This window comes from Periplaneta americana, chromosome 15 (genome assembly GCF_040183065.1).
Source record: "Periplaneta americana isolate PAMFEO1 chromosome 15, P.americana_PAMFEO1_priV1, whole genome shotgun sequence".
Lineage (NCBI taxonomy): Eukaryota > Metazoa > Arthropoda > Insecta > Blattodea > Blattidae > Periplaneta > Periplaneta americana.
Window position 1 is genome coordinate 105,672,418 of NC_091131.1, and position 20,282 is coordinate 105,692,699.

Consider the following 20,282-nt stretch of genomic DNA (forward strand, 5'->3'; position numbering starts at 1 on the left):
CGTATTCTTCTTCACAATTTGAGATGGCACTATGTCGAACGAGGCACTACGATACGAGGCGTACTTTGTTTTTAAAAAAAAAAGCTACTGCAATGCTTTCCTCTTTTGCATATTGACTCGAAACATTCAATCAACTCTTATTTTCAAAATCTGTGTTGCAGTACGTGATTGAAAAGCCTAGTGCAATAGCTGTTGCCGTAATCGCTTCTAAGGTTAACCTCGAGAACTTCTGTTTGCTACAGAAACTAGCGGAGCGGACAAGCCTTGGAGGTTACCGTAAAATATTTTCACCCGAGATATGTCGGACGTGGCTTTTGCATAATCAGATTTCCTCCATGAGCACAGCAGTCTATAAAATTGGTATTGTATATGAGAACTTGTACTCCGACATCCTGCCTGCGCAATAATCCCTTAAAAGTATGGCTGATGTTATGTGAATATATAGTATAACTTGTAACTCGTCTCTTACTAATGAACTTATTCTTTCAGTATGACTAGGTGTTGATATATGCTTTAAAATTCGTAATGTATGCACTTATTCACGTTGTAGCAGAAATCAAAGCAATTCGCACATTTATTGCACAAAGTACAGAGATAGAGACACTTAAGCTTATCTAGCTGGATATGGTGCATTCCTAAGCAATTCAGCCCAAGTGGACTTTTTGTGCACTCGTTATAGAATGAGTTGTGTGCCGATTATAGTGCTCCTACCATCCACTATACCACACATTTCTCTCCTCCAGCCATCATATCATACCTCCGGTGGTAGTCCGTCATACCTCACAGATCTACATGATCCGTTATATTCCCTTCAGACAAACAAGACCCTGGAATTCCGGTTCCTCTTATGCAGATGTATTAGTCGTCTAGAATCAGCCACCACGGACATTTACCAATCTTTAAATAAACCACGAGGAACACGCATCGAGGTGGACAATCGATTCGGTGTCACGCAAACACAAGTGGTTCCCTAGTTTTTGAGACGAAGGTGCTAATGAAGAGGGAATTGTGGAGCGTGTTGGTGGAAATAGAAGGAAAAACCCGATAAAAACCCTTTCAACTTTGGCTTTGTCCGTCACAGATTCAGCTCTTCTTTATGAACTCGAATTCGCGGTCGTCGTAAGCCAGCGCCCTGTCAACTGAGCTGCCAAGACAGCTGTGGACAGTTTTTTTTGTTTGAATAGCTAATGAATTTAGACTTATAATTTATTGAGCTCTTCATTCGTGACGCATTGAGAGCAGGCATCGAGCAACTCATTTGGAACGATTTTCCAACTGCCTCAAAGTGACTAACACTAGTAGTTTCTAAATATTATTTCAGTTCACTATAAAATCTAGAAACTAAGTCAACCAGATTGCGAAATTTTTTAGGATCTGTGAATTCATATTTTCCTGGTAGGCCTAACGCAAGTTAAAAAGAAGCTCAAAACTTTATGCAATCTCTGAGAAGTGAAATGAGATATTCTCGGCAACTAGTTGGTTGGGCTTATTGGATAGACAACTTATAGCTACAGTACCTATTAATTATTGAGCAGCATTCTTATGTTTACTTGAGCTAAAAGTACAGATTAGTTTCATTTTTAATCACCGATTAATCGATCAGTTTCTGTTGTAAGGTTAATCGATCAAAAATATTTAATCGAATAATCGAGTCGATTAAAATTAATCGGTTGTACTTGATATTAATTATTATTTTGTTAATGCAAACTGAGACTAAAAACTCCGACAACATTCGCCTCTCAGAAATCGCTTACTTCAAAGCACAATAGTACCGTTACAGCAAATTTTTGCACAAACACTTCAGAAAGAGATGTAGATATGAGGACAGTGACCTGTCTACTCTTATTGAAATTTGAAACACAATGCGAAACCCTTATTAAGTTTTATGGTTTTTTAAGAAAACTTTCACGTTGTTGTCAGCTCGTCTTCCTAGCATAAGAAATATATACTTTTCTGGGATTCGCCCTTCTCATACCTTAGCCATGGTTACACTGTGTACAAGTGAGAGAGTAACTATCTTCATCTCTTTGTAAAATTTTGTAACCCAATTACAATAGGGGCCAGTCTGCTGTTTTGTTGCAGTTTATTTACTGAGTTTATAGATGAAGCTATAGGGTGCTATTCATAGACATTTCGCAGCACGCGCTACGAGCGTATTAAGCTAGCCCCGGCTATCCACTGGTTACTTGTACAGAATTCAGATCATATCCTATCGCTAACACTGGTTTATGAATACGAAAAACGCTGATCATCCACCGGAAACCCCTTAAAAATGTCTATGAATACGGCCCTATGTGTTAAGTTCGCTAAAGAAAAAAATCAGAATTCTGTGGCTTGTGAAAAGTGAAAACTCCATTATGACATATGAAAATTTGAGAGGTAAACTTAGTGAAACGTTTGGATTTAAATTGAACGATCATGGAGAAATGCTTGACAGGAAAAAGTTTTTTCATGTTTAGTGCTGCAAGAAACATTTTTACCGTACTAAACGTAGAGCGGCACTTATTTCAGAGCATGTGGATGCACTTACATGTTTAAAATCATGGCTGAAGCAGTATTAACTAGGTAAGTCTTCATAGTTTTTTTATTTACATTTGTATCAAAAATTCCCGGAAAAATTGACATAATAAATTATGTCTCGTAATAAATATGTTAGTAAATAACCAAAATAGTTGTTTTGTAATATAACGATGTATTAAAACATTTTTTTCAAATCGATCAAAGCTCGATTGATTTATCGATTAATCGATTAAATTCAAATAGTTAATTGATTATTTTGATCCATCGACAGGACTACTTTTTATGAATTATGTCCTTTTTAATTTTTTCATTAACATATTTTAAGTAGGCCTATTTTATAAAAGAGAAGGAAAAAGATTGAATCTCCGCAAATGAGGTACTTGAGACCTTTTCTGGTTTTTTTATATTATATAGATAACACAGATATTCGGAAAACAAAGCTCAGAATATTATGGAAGAAATAAAACTGTACAAACAAAACTAGAAAGACTACTAGATAAATAGTATGAGTGCGGAAATGATTCCCAAACAAATTTTTTCACATCATCCGCTAGGACGAAGAAATAGATGGAATGACCAAGAACACCTCAAGACCAATAGTGAAATAGGAATTCAGGATAAAAAAAGAATTTGAGAGAAGATAAGATCGCCATCAGCCGGATTTGAATCCGAGAACATCATAACAAATGACAAGCAAATAATCGCTAGACTCCCAAGGACAACGAATTCCATCTCAGGGTTTCTTAATATCTTTATTACATGTAATTATTTTTATAGCTCGCACGTAACAGATGTTGTGTCATCGAAACCGACTTTATTTAAAGACCGTAACGTCATTACTAAGAAAGTTATTGCGCATATCCATCCGTTTCCCCGCGCAAATATGCGAAGTTACGTTTCGCAGTCACAAAATAACTAGGTCAGTTGCAGATTTGTTGTGGGTTCGATAAAGGGAGAAATCTTTCACTTATTTCGTAGTCAGACTAACGATTTATTTTGCAAGTGGATAGTTCATTATGCAATCTAATTAACTATTCAGAGCAGGAGAGCAATAATAATGTAATGGCGGAAAGAGAATGATGGGATTGGCATCGCTGTGGTGGAGAGATAACGAGACTGCACTCGGTCATGTGTTCGGATCCCGCTTGGACTGATAAATTGGTTGGATTTTTTCCCCGATGTTTTGTCCAACTGTAAGACGAACGCCATCCCATGGAGAGTTCTCGGACTCATCCAGCTAAGATATTATATATCACAAACTCCATCGATCCTAGATAACGGCGCTCTATCTACAGCGTCATTAAATAACAGGGATGAAAGGAATGACGGTGGTGAGTGATATGCCCGAAGTCAGGTGTATATTCTTAGGCAAGGCCGTAGGTATGCGAACTAAGATTCACTCCAAGGGCAACGTGACAGTACGATTTACCTATTGCCTTCCGCATTACCTATGGACATCAAGAACATCACAGAAGCTCCAGCCCCGTAGACGAAAGATAAAATCCTACCATTGCCCATTGAACTACGGACCGGTTGGTTGGGAAGCGTACACGCTACTCATAATGGCGGACTTATATAGACAGACATAATAGAATGCTTGAAGGCAACATATTCCAAGCTAGAAATGGGATGAATAACTTAGGAAACTCCTGCACATGTCCTGGGGTCCTGCAGACATGGGAAGCTTATGAGAAACACGCGGCATCATCAGATAAGATCTCATGTAGCAAAAGAGCTGCGAAAAAGACTTCAAGGTGTGTATGAAGAAGTCCACGGTCTGACCACAAACTGTAGTTCACATCGAATAGCCATGGTAGCTTTCAGAGGGAACAGCACACAAGGACTTATTTTGGACTCACCAGTCTGATTCGAACATCACAGAGGTCAGCCAGAAGAGGTGAACCAAGAAGGGTAAAGGGGAAAAAATTATCAGTGCCTATCAAGAGTGAAAAACGAGTTATTACTACCAATAGGTAACCATCATATGAGTGTGTCATCATGTTAAATATTACTGAGCATAATAGCATCCGAGAAACACGCCGTTTAACTTTGAGCGTTGTTTGAAAAAACGTCATTGTCAAACTTTCAGTTTGCTCTCCTGAGAAATTTGCTTCATATGATTCATTTTTTTTCCTTTGTACCCTCCATATATGTGTCTTCAATTCCCTATTACATATCCACATACTAAGTAAGAGTAAGTAAATCCATGGCGCTACAGCCTGTGAAGGGCCAAGACCGACCAGCCGGCTGCTGGCCTCACGTCCATATGCCGAAGCAAAGATGGACGATCATCCAACGAGAATGGAGGTATCGTGTGTTTAGCACGATGATCCTCCCAGCCATTATAGCTGGTTTGCGAAACCAGATTTTCGCTACCTTTCGTAGCTCCCCAAGTGCATCACGATGCTGGGTGGGCACCGGTCCCATATACTAGCCGAAATTTCATGAGAAAATTTCTTCCCCCATGGGAATTCGAAACAACGCGCATTCCGTAACGCGAGTCCTAGGCAGGATGCCTTAGACCACAACGCCACGACGCGGGACACATAGAGCTACAGGGAGAAACGAACTGGCAACCCTATCCCATTATCTCCTGGCTTAGTTGCCTCTTTAGGTTGTGCCTTTTTGGTATCACCTGTGAGGTTCAGCTCTGTCTTCGGACAGTTGACTAAACAGCAACAATTAATTTCAAATACCGCCTTCAGGAGACAGAAGTAAGAGAGCTAATGGTTGGCGCATGCGATACGTAGCATACTCAACAGTTCGCGGATACGTGGAGGCGTCTCGATCTACCCACTTCTAAAATAGTGATTGTGGCTTTACGGCAGGGATGTCAAGGTCAGAGCACGTGAAAAACACTACGTGCTCCCAAGCGCGCACGGGTTCCAATGAATCTATTCTACAAGCAGTAGGGGTGAACAAGAAGGGGTGAACAAAATGAACTCTATTGGCCTATCACAGCAAGATAAATTAAACTGCTCTTCAGTAATAAATAATGTGTTACGCTCATATAATAAAACAAGAAATAAAAGCATATATTGCAACATGTACCTCTCTAATAAATTCAATTAATTATAAAATAGTACGAAATAACAAATAATAAACATAGCTTCTCTTTAACTTAAGCAGTTCTACATAATAATGCCTATAATTAGCCTAGGCCTAATTATTGTTATTAACTACATAATCATGTACTACTTATATGAGCATCATCACACTTCTAGAAACAAATTTAAATTCCTGACTTCTCGCGTAATTCAGAAGTTTTTTTTCTGATTTTTGCCGACACAAATTCAATTTGAGCTGGAGTAGGTCTTTAAATCGTCTATGGAACTCTTCCCAGAGATTTTTTAAAACATTACAGTATTTTACATTGTTGAATAGGTCAATGACTGAAGGCGTTGAAATTATAAAAATTGTGCTGTGAGATCTGCGACATCCACAATGAAATCTTCATCTGAAAGCTTTTAACAATATCTGGCGACACAGATTAATTGATTCTTCCCTTTCGATCTCAAATTCAAAACGTTCAGATGCTTTAATACATCCTTGAGAAAGTTACCTTCCTCGATCCACGTAGAGTCAACTAGTTCTGGACTGTCTCTGTTTTTCTATTATGAATTCTGATAAATATTCACGTAATTCAAAATATCTGGACAGAACAATATCGTAATAGTAAGAAACATCGTTAAACTGAGAATTTATGTACGAAAATCTGGACAATTTATAGACACAACTCCTAACTGACATTTAACGAATTTGCGCCATTAGCAGCACACACTTTTGTTTGTACTTTATTCTGAAAACATAAATACAGTGCTGTGAGGAAGAAGCTCTACAATACATCTTTACATACTCGTACATTTACTACTATTTAATGTCAATAAAAACAAACTAATTTGAATGTTATATCATTGTGTAGATGAACTAATAATTTCAGACGTTCGACACTGCTTGTCTTTATAACTAAATAATTTCCACAAACCAACCTCATTTTTCACTTACACAAGAAGTTAAAGTCTAGTCAGTCTGAAACTTACTGAACGACTTCTTCATCAATGTGCAATGTACAACCCTTGTGTTCACCAGTGACTTGTACTTGCGTGCCTTACGTGCTCTGATCAGCGCATACGGGCTATGAGCACGTTTGCGCTCTCTTTGACATCACTGCTTTACGGGGTTCAATTAGAATTTCGAGACATCACCTCTATACTTTACGAAAATCTTTCGCATAATAAACTTAATTATTTAACGTCAATTTCCTTTGCAGGTTTAATTATGGCTTTCTTTTCTTTACCTTCTGAAATCATTGTTCTTTTTATCTGGTTTCTAATGGTAGCTTATGAATTCAGGAGGTTGTTTTTCAATAAAAATTATATAGTGGTTACACATCTTGTCCCTGAACTCAAAGAGTCGCTGGCTCAAATACGATCGAAGTCGATAAAAGTGCTTAACATGATGTCTTAGAGATCCTATGTTATAGTTCTACGGCATGTGAAACAACTTTTGGCCACTCAAACAAGATTACCAACTATAATTGCCGTCGGTGGTCACATTCCTTGTCTTTATTTTGTGGACAGACGATGACTGATGATGATAATGATGATGACCACAACTTTAGGTAGCTGTGGTATCGTAGTTTAAGAAATCGCAGTCTTTGCTGCCATCAAATCTCACGACATTACAGTTGCTATCCGCTAAATTAGGGTGAGAAAGGGACATAATTAATATACCAAAAGCACTGGTTTCGCATATTAATTATTTACAATGTTCTCAAAAGACGTTTTCTGATTGGCCGCTGCCTTCATTAGGCCACATAAATTGGGCTCCGGTGTGGACGGATAATTACCGAGGTTGTTATTTCGAAGCATGAACCCTTCGCTCCGGTGCGAAGTGGTTGGTATGTAGCGTTTCGTTAATTGGAGTGCGTGGCAGGGTTCTGAGAGGTTGTGTTCGGAGGCCGCGCGTTGTGCCAGGCTACCAGACTCCGTCAGAAGGTATCAATTAACGAAACTCTGGGGCGCCTAATTGTAATCGATATTCTGCAGTCCCCCACCACAGCCGTGGGCGTATGCCCTTGGGGACTGTAATTTTTGGGAATGTAGGATAATGGACTCGGGCAGTTGCTACGTAGGCAGCACCTGTTGTTATCAACTCTTGAATCTCTCTGTTGTTTTCGCCGCGAGGCTTTGTTTCTGCCACGAATATTATATCTCAGCTCTTTCCAGAATATCAGTCTGTCTTTAGTGTGAGAATTTATGCTAAGCTGATTCGGGGCTTCTTCTTTTACTTTCGCATAATAAGAAGTAAGTCTATAAGAAGAGAGTCTTGTGATGCTGAAAAATCGATTTCGAGATTTCCGCGGAAAGACGTGTTTTCAGCATCCCTGCTATTTAAAAAATAGTTTTGAGCATATTTTCTATCTGCTTGTTTGCCTGTCTCTCTGTCTAAGTGCAGCAATATCTCTTAAACTGTTAGTCGGATTTGTTCATATTCAGTATCTACGACACAATTTATTCGATAATAATGGATATGAAAATGGGCAGGTTATATTTTAGTAAATGATTAATGGCTGTCTGTTTGAAGTCTATGAAACTTATTGGTGACTTACTCAAAATCAAAGAGGACAATTTTCTTTTGGAATTTGTCACTTTACGAAGAATAAACTAAGTGAAATTTTATAGTTCGCTTGGAAGGTAAATTAATTTCCTGAAGGAAATTATTATTATTATTATTATTATTATTATTATTATTTACTTACTTACAAATGGCTTTTAAGGAATCCGAAGGTTCATTGCCGCCCTCACATAAGCCCTCAATCGGTCCCTATCCTGAGCACATCATATCCCACCTCCCTCAAATCCATTTTAATATTATCCTCCCATCTACGTCTCGGCCTCCCTAAAGGTCTTTTTCCCTCCGGTCTCCCAACTAACACTCTATATGCATTTCTGGATTCGCCCATACGTGCTACATGCCCTGCCCATCTCAAACGTCTGGATTTAATGTTCCTAATTATGTCAGGTGAAGAATACAATGTGTGCAGTTCTGTGTTGTGTAACTTTCTCCATTCTCCTGTAACTTCATCCCGCTTAGCCCCAAATATTTTCCTAAGCACCTTATTCTCAAACACCCTTAACCTATGTTCCTCTCTCAGAGTGAGAGTCCAAGTTTCATAACCATACAGAACAACCGGTAATATAACTGTTTTATAAATTCTAACTTTCAGATTTTTGGACAGCAGACTGGATGATAAGAGCTTCTCAACCGAATAATAACACGCATTTCCCATATTTATTCTGTGTTTAATTTCCCCCCGAGTGTCATTTATATTTGTTACTGTTGCTCCAAGATATTTGAATTTTTCCACCTCTTCGAAGGATAAATCTCCAATTTTTATATTTCCATTTCGTACAATATTCTGGTCACGAGACATAATCATATACTTTGTCTTTTCGGGGTTTACTTCCAAACCGATCGCTTTACTTGCTTCAAGTAAAATTTCCGTGTTTTCCCTAATCGTTTGTGGATTTTCTCCTAACATATTCACGTCATCACGTCATAAACAAGAAACTGATGTAACCCGTTCAATTCCAAACCCTGCCTGTTATCCTGAACTTTCCTAATGGCATATTCTAGAGCGAAGTTAAAAAGTAAAGGTGATAGTGCATCTCCCTGCTTTAGCCCGCAGTGAATGGGAAAAGCAACAGATAGAAACTGACCTATACGGACTCTGCTGTATGTTTCACTGAGACAGATTTTAATTAATCGAACTAGTTTCTTGGGAATACCAAATTCAATAAGAATATCATATAATACTTCCCTCTTAACCGAGTCATATGCCTTTTTGAAATATATGAATAACTGATGTACTGTACCCTTATACTCCCATTTTTTCTCCATTATCTGTCGAATACAAAATCTGAACAATAGTCGATCTATTACGCCGAAAACCGCACTGATTATCCCCAATAATTTCATCTACGTACGGAGTTATTCTTCTCAAAAGAATATTGGACAAAATTTTGTACGACGTCAACAAAAGTGATATTCCTCGAAAGTTACCACAGTTGGTTTTGTCCCCCTTTTTAAAATAGGTACAATTATGGACTCCTTCCATTGTTCTGGTACAATTTCCTTTTCCCAAATAGCAAGTACAAGTTTATAAATTTCGCTATATAATGCACTTCCACACTCTTGTATTAATTCTGCTGGAATTTGATCGATACCTGGAGACTTGTACTTTTTCAGATTTTCTATCGCAATTTCGACTTCTGAAAGCGTGGGTTCGGGTATAAATGGCTCAGCAGTTTGTATTTCAATTTCGTCCCGATCATTTCTATTTGGCCTATGCACATTTAGTAGTTGCGCAAAATAGTTTTTCCATCTGTTTAGGATTAATGGAGAGTCTGCAAGCAAGTCGCCATTCTCATCCTTGATCACGTTTACCCTTGGCTGATATCCGTTCTTAAATTCCTTTATACCCTTATATAAATCTCGAATGTTTTTATTCTTACTATTTGTTTCTACCTCATTCAGTTTTTCCTTCAAGTAACCTCTCTTTTTATTCCTAAGTGTACGACTTGCTTCCCGTCTTTCATTGAAATAACTATCTCTCTTCTCCTCAACTGGATTCTGTAAGAATTTCAATTTTGCCTGTTTCCTTCTTTCTATTGCCATGCAACAATCTTCATCAAACCACGGTTTCTTTTTCTTAGTTTCATAATAACCTATGCTTTGCTCAGCTGCAATTTTGATACTATCTCTGATATTTTCCCACATGCTATTAACATCTAACTCTTCCTCAACTTCGTCGGAACTTGCTAATACGGCAAACCTATTTGAAATTTCGACCTGATAATGTTGCTTAGTTTCCTCGTCCTTTAATTTCGGGATATTGAATCTTCTAATTAACTTATTGCTCTACTCGCTTGGCTACTGAGTCTTCTCCTTAGTTCTCCAATCACCAAATAATGGTCAGAATTACAGTCTGCACCCCTGAAAGTTCGAATATCTACTATACTAGTATGTCTCCGTTTATCTATCAAGATGTGATCTATCTGGTTGTGTGTCAATCCATCTGGAGAAGTCCAAGTATATTTATGTATATCCTTATGGGGGAATGTTGTACTTTTGACAATTAAATTTTTCGATGTGGCAAAGTTGACTAATCTAACTCCATTGTCACTACTAATTGCGTGTAGGCTCTCTTTTCCAATAGTTGGTCTATTATTATTATTATTATTATTATTATTATTATTATTATTATCATTATTATTATTATACACAAAATTATTTCTACTTTTCGGTTCGATTTAAATCTAAGTTTGTGCTCTCTACGGCTATTATTATTATTATTATTATTATTATTATTATTATTATTATTATTATTATACACAAAATTATTTCTACTTTTTGGTTCGATTTAAATCTAAGTTTGTGCTCTCTACGGCTATGCAACTTAGTACACATAACATGCTTTCTTACGTGATAAACGGTCACTGGTTGTAAACTTCACTTGTTATTCTTGAGTGAATATTCACGAAAGTAGTACTACGCCTATTTTTAAATGAAAGTATCGCTCACAATAATCTATTAAATCGCACATTGCAGAGCCTAAATTAAGTCAAATATGGCTATAGTTAATTAAATTATAAGAAATGTCTTTTGTATGCGACTCAGAAAACGAAAGTGTATCTTCTTATTTTGGTGCGTAGTAAATGAAGGGTTCAGAACCATAGTGGGCCAAGCGCCATTTACTAAAATCGTAGAAAACAATGGTTAAAATGAAGTTATCAACATAATTAAATGGAAACATATAGCGAGTAATATAAAGTATACACATTCAAACTAAATGATATGACAATCTTCATTAAACTATGGTATTCACTTAACTTTAACCCTTGCTTTTTCCGTTTTAATAAATGGCGCTTGGCCCACTATGGCTCTGAACCCTTCAAATGATTTCATTTCGCCAAGTTTTTAAATGATGGCTGAAGAAAATAAAATGTAAATAGAATTCTAAAATATAATAGTAACAACGATTGTCAAGAACTCAGTCCTTATTGTAGGAAATAACACTGTTGCTTATTTGTAGACTAATTTGTAATATGCACTCTAAGTCTAAAACTTTAAATAAAAAATACTTACTCAAGAGTGTAGCTGTAAGTCTAGGAAGAAGGGACATGTATTTATTATATACTGTATACTGCGTGAACCGTAAGTAATGTCATTAATTTCAGAGGTATTTAAAAAACGTAATAAAATTTCTGCACATTTAAAGGGAAAAATTAAAATTCCTTCTATCATTCATTATCATAATAGGCTTACACTGTTCTCTTAAACTGACTGAGACTATTGAGAATCCTATTAATGGCTTTCCCAAAACACGATATGATATGTTTCACATGAAACAATTTTTATTTCGAAAAGGAAGAAAAAACGAGCAAAATAAAACTGTATTACACTTTTTTGTTTGAAATATCTAAAATATCTGAAATTAATGGCATTACTTTCCCTATATATATAAATGATGCATTATATTAATATTGTCTTATTTATAATATTGATTATTCAATTCAATTCAATTTATTTGGCCATTAGACATAGAGTTTTAGGCTTCGTCAGAATACATTGAAAAAAGATATATAAATACATTTACAAAAACACTAATAACAGAAACAGTAAAATTTAAGTAATACAATGAAAACATGAAATAATTTTAAACTTTTAAATTGTAGAAAACTAACTAAATTGCAATTAAAACTTATTTATTAAAATACAATGTCATACAAATTTGTGTTGAAAAACTCAGCAACAGAATAAAAGGGATTATTTAATAACCAATTGTAAAATCTAGTTTTGAAATTATTGATTGGTAATTTATAATATTGACTTGGGAGCTTATGATATAATTTCATCCCCATAATTATGCTTCGTCTTACGGCAACACTAAATTAAGGACAGCTACGCGACATACCGTAATAAAGGAATGATAAGAAGCACTTGAAATGTACAATGAAAGAGCATACGATAAGGCGTAATAGTTATTTACGATACTAATGTCGTAACGTTTCATTTTACAATGTGAGATTGGAAATTTGTCAAACGAGGCCGGCCTTGTTTGATAACCAGTCGAGTATTGTAATATGAAGTTACGACATGTGTATTGTACAAAGTTTTATCCGTTTTGATAAAAAAATAATAATTTAAAATTGAATATTGTCTAAATGTAAAACTTTTGTGGCCGACTAATATATTGTACATTTGCTTTCGTAGCTGATGTAGAGGACCCTATACGAGAAACATTTGAAAAATGTTATTATTGTCGGTATTGTTACCGTAACTAGCCAACAGGCTATAAATATTACAAATATAAGTGTTAATGATATTAAATTAGCAGCAAATGCTGCTATTGATTTATTAATTCTAACAAAATCGCGACAGAGGTATGAAGAGAAATATGAGAAGTTTGAACAGTGGTGTACGAAAAAAAGATAGAGAATGTTTTTGAAAAGTGGACTCATTATTCTATATTGCGGTGGACTCATTATTCTATAATGCGGTGTACGAACTCATTGAAGAAAAACGTGGACGTCAGTAAGTACACACAATTATTAACTTTTTTTAAAGCGGAAAAATGAATTGTGTAAATGTTACCATTAATGTGTATAACAAATAACATTTTTACTTTACGACACTTAGTGCGGTAAAGTTGGTAATTTTTTACTTTACGACATACAGTGCGGTAAAGTTGGCCATTACAATACTCGTTTCAATGTTATTATATTTCACTTTACGTTATTAAAGCGGATAAAGATATTTATACCATCTTCTTTACAAAATTAACTCATAGCCGTTACGGAAGTAGAACAAATGAGAGACTTTATTTTATTTAAAAAAATAAATTCGAACAAAGAAGAATATGAATTAAAACATCCTCTCGAATTTCTTTGTACATTAACGTCACTTTAACCGTTACGGAAATAGAACAAAAGTGAAATACTTTTGTAAAATTATACTCTTCTATTGATGAAATTGCAAATCAACTTTACAATCTGTTTTCATTTGTCATCAGAGATATAATTTCTTCTTACACGCGGTCATTTGAGTACCAGCTAGCAATTATCTCTAAAAATGCTACATCTATTGAACGATTTATTGTAATAATACTGTTGGTTACCTGAATAGTGAGTAATATGGTTAGGATACCATCATAAACAATCAATACGTTTTAATGTTTACTGTATATCACTTTGAAATAGCCTACAGATTTTTGAAAATACAAGAATAATATTAGAAAATATTAGAAGAACAAATAACTACATTATATAAGTTTATTCATAAATAATTAATTACATGCATCTAAGTTATTTGATCCGTATAATTTATAAGTAAAATATCTTATATTTTATGGCTATACAAATTCTTTTTGTTTACAATGCAGAAAATGAAAGTTTTACTTCATAACAGAGTGTACTATGAACTATTTTGATTTAGGCACTGTATCGTTAGAATGAGAGTAAAAAAACTAAACTATAAACAGTAATATCATTCATAACACGATAAGGAAATTAAATTGTTTCGAAACGCGTAAAATGTGTAAATGTGTAATGAGAAAGTATGTGTCGTCTTGGTGACACTTGTTTTTCTGTCTTGATGAAGGTCCTGAGTAAGGACGAACACGAGTCCTGGTGGGCCGTCCGGGCCTTGAAGAGTGACACCGTGGGATTCGTGCCAGCGAGCTTCCTGAACCAGGTTCCATCCGATGCCACCGCGGATGCGACTTCCGAGGTAAGTACGCATTATAGTCTTGTATCAAGATAATCTACAAAATGTTTGTGGACATGATTAAAAACTTGTTCCATTAAGACCGAACCATAGTCTTTCTGCGCTGTTCACAAAATTAATCAATTTATTAGGGAACAAAGTAATAAAAGTATTGCAGAGTTTCCCCATATTTTATAGCATGTATTAAAACATAATAAGAGTTGAAATTGTGGTAAAGAACCAACAAATACCCAAAAACTAGTAGGCCTAAGTCTGCACGGGCCAAATATCTGAGAAATAAAATAATATAACATTTGTTATTACATAAATTCGGTAATACTGTGTAGCTGTAACAGAATCTTGCTTCTACCTGAGCAACTGCTCCGTAAAATTGTAGTAAAAATAATAGAGTTACAACCATGAAAAGCAATAAATTATTTTAATAATAATAATAATAATAATAATAATAATAATAATAATAAAAATAATAATAATTTACCGCAATAATAAATTACCGCCACGGTGGTCTAGTGGCTAGAGCGCTTGACTTCTAGTCCTGTTGACCCGGGTTCGATATCCGGTATACACCCGATGCAAGTCTATGGACCAGGTAACATAGGGATTTTCTTCGGGAGTTCCGGTTTCCCTGTGGCATCCCAACAAAATCTCCATATCATTTCATGGCGAGTGTAGCATAGACCAGCCTACTGTGGCGGCTTTGTCGCTAAATTGGTCTACACAACTGACTTCATTTAGGTGAATGACGAACAGTAGTAAAACAAATAAAAAAATTTCGAAAATTTTATAAGCATAGAGCGATAACAAATAATTCTCGCTAAAATTACTTTTCATATTAGGGGAGAGTCGGGTAGTATCGGACATCGGGTAGTATCGGACAGTGAGTTTCTTTCATCTACCACCATATGGTAGTACCTGAATGACATGGTTACGTTTCTCTATGCGACATCACAGAAACGTAACCATGTCAATCAGGTACTATCATCGTGCGGTAGATGAAATAAACTCACTGTCCGATATTACCCGATGTCCGATACTACCCGACTCTCCCCTATATTCTATGGTATTCTTTTTACGTTCATTTGAATTCAAATTTGTATCCGTTTTTACATGAGTGAAATTTATTTTAAATCGCTAGAATGAGTAATTATATATTTTATATTTTATTTTCCTTCCCAGAGGTATTCTATTTTAAGATCTATAACATGACTGACATACATTTTAAAAATTATTATTATTATTATTATTATTATTATTATTATTATTATTATTATTATTATAATTTAAGCCTAATGCTTCTCATGGTTGTAACCATATTATTTTTATTGTGGCGTGCTTCGGGCCGTTATATAGTTGCAAAGGGTCTGTTTCTGTCTTCATTATTATTATTTACATTTTTACCATTATTACCTACTATTATCATCCTCATCTGCTTCGAGACCATTTGCTGAAGAATGGAGAATAATTACTTGTACTTCGCTCAATAGATTGTGTTTTTAATATTTAATGACTAAAGATTTCGGCTCCACATTTTGACACTAGTTCGTACTCAAGAATGATGAATGTCGTCGGCTTACTTTTAAAATCTCTTAAGTCCAGTTTCTCCCGAATGTTGAAATCTGTAATATGGATATATGTTCAATTTACGTCTGTTAATAACACTTGGTAAGTCTACAAGTGTTTTATATATATGACAGAGCAAATTGGTCATATTGAGTACAACAAAAAGTGTAATGCCATATCGGTGGAAAGTTTCTACTTTTTGAAAAAAAAGTTTTTTTTTTTTTTTCCGAAAACTTATAACGTTGTCGTTGTGGATAATTACTATGCATAGGATCTTGATTTCTGGCAATATTAATAGAAAATGTAATAAAGAATATAATTATAGCCTATCATTTTATTTTGCCATATTTCGATAGAATGGACGGTTGACTGGTCTTGACTGGAGCCCGTTCATTCAGAAACAGTGTTCTTTCACGCACCATTATTCACAAGCATGGAAACTGCGGCTGTAATTTTCTCCCGAAAGGAAATCAGACTAATAATTTTTATCGCCGTTTAAAATCTCATCAATTTGTATTCGAGTATTTAGGAAATAATGACAAACAGAGCAACTGCTAGATTATTGAGGTCGAGTTTGACACATGTTAATAAAACTGATTTTCCATCGACTATCCACCTGATTCACAGAATCATCACGGCGCCGAAGATTGGATTTCGTAGCCCGCAGTTGATGTCGTCCAGTGAGACAGCCGCTGTAGGAGTCTTGAGCAACTGTACAATACGCAAACGCTTTCTCTTCTTGTTATCCGTGTTCCTTCCGACATGTAGATATTTTCACACAGATTAACATAAGGGGGCATACAAATCTTTTGTTATCGAAGGATTCATGTGGTCTCTGTGAAAGCCTTGAATGAGATCCGGGCAAGTGTAAAATCTGCGTGTCATTAGAATTATATCGTGAATCAAGGAAGAGGATTTCCTTTGTCATTTTGCGTGGATATGCCTTGTTAACTCTTTGATTCTTACGCGGAAGGTTGCAAAACGACCGCTGCGCTGTTTGAAATATGAGCTGTCCCGCACTTGTGAATGTGAAGACGAGGAAGTGGGTACGGGTTACTTACTCATTATAAACGCTAATTCAGTAGCCGAGGTCGAGGCGAGAAGTCTTTGCGTAACCTGGTCACAACTTTCTCTATTCGTGGTTCGAGATATGCACATGTATATTGGAAGTTTTACAATATGTAGAGTGACTAAAGAAGTTTTGATAAAGGATAAAATGTACGATTTTGTGTATGTATGTATGTATGTATGTATGTATGTATGTATGTATGTATGTATGTATGTATGTATGTATGTATGTATGTATGTATGCATGTATGTATGTATGTATGTCACACATATCGTATTCTTGTCTAAGTAATAGCTCTTTCAATCTCATATGGGTATCAAAGAAAATCTTCAAAACCACTTCATCAATCAGCAATAGGATAACTTGATAGATTCAGGAAACTCTATGACAGCGGTCATCAGAACACTGCACTCTCGGGCTAAAGTCTCTTAAGGCTGGTTCACAATAAACCGGGAACGAGAACCAGAATGAAAACGAGAAGCAGAGGACGTGAATATGAAAAATTTTTGATTCACAATAAACCGAGAACGTAGACGACTATGCATATCGATATGTATGTCAATAACGATATGTAAAGTCGATATTACGCATTCTGATGTCATTTGTGTATAATTGACCAATGGTGTTCTCTTATGAGTACAAGGCAGCCAACATAAGCACAGGTTAACCAACTTCGAAATTTCAACTGAAACATTTCATTAGGTACGCCCATGCATCTTTATTATCACAACCTATTTTAAGTCTATCATAACGTAAAATAATTAGAGAAGACACATTTGTAATAGAACAAAAATGAACACAACAGTAGCTATTGAATTGAAGCATGAATATGTAGTGTGTAATACAACCAATACAGTAATAAAATATGATTCGCTTTCGATCGGTGTTCAAAGATGCAGCTATTGAAAGCCACGTATTCTCCTTCATTTTCTCATCTTTATACGAGGCGCGCCGCTTATTGTAAACGTGAGGATTTTCCTCAACACTCAATATTAGAATCTCATCAAATAAAACTTGCTCCATGATGCACAGCACAGAACAAAATAATGCATTGGTTATGTCACGATAAAATAGCTTTTAGATGGCAATAGAATAAATCTAGTGGGCTGTGATCGAAAACGTGAACGCCAAAGTTGAAACTTGGCCAACTCTTCGTTCCCGATTCCGGGCTCCGGCAAGCTTTTCGTTAATTGTGAATGCTCACATTTAAATGTACACATTTTAACAATTTTACCGTTTTCGTTTTCGTTCCGATTCTCGTTTCCGCAGACAAGCTGTTGTCATAATTTTGCGCTCTTGTCCTACTTCACTCTATGTGGTTATTGTCATAGTGTTTTTAACATCTCATATTAATTCTCAGAATATGATGCAAAAATTCGTAAGTTATGATGAAAATGTTTGGTTGTAACACTTAACATAGAGTAACACCGTCGATATAAACACGGGCAAAGCGGAAATGTTGCAACGTGACCCGACGGTCTGAAATGGACGTGACCTACAACATACACATTTCATGTCGGCATTTTAGAAATTACCGCCCTCCACTTAAACCTCATTACGTGCAAGTTCGTGACATCACCATTATTTATGTTAATGTAACGCACCGCCACACGCAGCTCCACAGAAATGGGAACTTCATGAAAAGCCAAATTACATTTCTGTGCAAATTTATTTACAGTTCACAGAAATGAAGAGGCATTAAGTTTTTAATGAATATATCACACCTCACGTGTCGGAACGTTTGCTGGTTTCATCGATCCTTTTGTAGCTTCTGACAATATTACAGCAAACGTCCTCACACATAGGCGTATTTCCAGCTTAGTTATTACTCAATTAGGACTACTTAGATAGATTTTTAAAGTAGTCTAGTGTACAGAAGTATTATCTGAATGTAGGGTTGTTTCCGATCTCTGATAACGAATTTGAATGACGTCATGTGCGTTAGGAATCACACCGACAGCTGAATTGCGGCGAGAAGTGACAGACCAGTAGTAAGTGATTTCATAATCAGAGTGCACGGTGTATCACAGTAGCAATGCCCAAGAAAATCAAGCATTTTTGGGAAGGGATACATAACAACTCTTTCCGATGCTAAGCACAGTTACGTGAAAATCATAACGTGGTTTCGTTATTTCCAAGAGAGGCATCTTGTGTGTACCTAATAAGACTGGCAAAGCTCGGATGGGATTAATTCCAGAGTGGAAAAAGCAAGCAAATCCACCCCCCATCACAAGTCGCCGTACCCCACGAGATGATACAAATTAATTCCATTCGAGCTTTACCAATCTTATTAAGTACACAGAAGATGCCTTTCTTGTAAATAACGAAACCTCGTTTATTGCAGACTTCTTTTATTTTCATTTAACTGTACTTGGGATCGGAAAGGGTTGTTATGTACTCCTCCTAAAAAGGCTCGATTTTCTTGGGAATTTCTGCTGTGAGTCGCCGTGCACTCTGACTATGAGATCACTCATTACTGGTCTGTCACCTCGCGCCACAGTTCTGCTGTCGTGTGATTCCTGACGCACATGATGTCATTCAAATTCGTTATCAGAGATCGGAAACAACCCTATATATATATATATATATATATATATATATATATATATATATATATATATATATATACTTGCATATCCTACTTCATTAGAAGACTAGTAAGCATTAAATAATATAGATAGTCTATATAGTGGACAACTTTTTTTAACTATACTGACGGCTTGGTACAGTATCTGCTCTCCATGTCTGAGGTCTGGGATTGTTAAATTTCTAGTCAATTCAAGTGGAATTTTTAGTAATTAAAGACGGTGTGTGGGAGTGACGTTTTCGGAATAGAACTCCTCCTGGCACCATACTATTTCTCCGTTAATCATAATACGCATCCTCGTGCAACGTAGAATTTATATCGTGGATAATAATATTAGTGTCTGGGACGGTAAATCATGAACTACAGTTTCGGCGCATTTCTTCAAGAGGAGGTCAAATGATCAAGGAAAAAACGTCCCTAGTTACAAAAAGTCAGCTACCGGCGTAGCTCGGTCGGTAGCGCTTTACCTACTGATCCGGGGGTTGCTCTCGGATGTGGGTTCCAATCCCGCTTGGGATGACTACCTGGTTCGTCTTCCCCTCCCCCCTCCCGAGGTTTTGTACAACTGTAAGGCGAATGTCAGGTAATCACATGGCGAATCATCGGCCTCATCTCGTAATCAGTCTCTAAATAACCAGTAGTTGATACAGCGTCGATAAATAACACACTTAAAAGTGCCGGTATGACTGAATTCTCCAATTTTGAGATGTGTAAGCAAAACCTTCTATTTGTTGCTGAATTTAGTCGAATTTTTAC

The 20,282-nt window shown here is 36.1% G+C and overlaps 1 protein-coding gene across 1 annotated transcript in view; it reads left to right on the plus strand.

Moving 5' to 3' along the window:
* The window catches only part of LOC138715254 (protein FAM107B), a 520,167-nt gene that overhangs the window by 9,486 nt on the left and 490,399 nt on the right, over positions 1-20,282 (plus strand). The window contains exon 2 of the mRNA XM_069847980.1: positions 14,185-14,313. Within this exon, the coding sequence (XP_069704081.1) occupies positions 14,185-14,313 (129 nt within the window). The remainder of the gene's footprint in view (positions 1-14,184; positions 14,314-20,282) is intronic.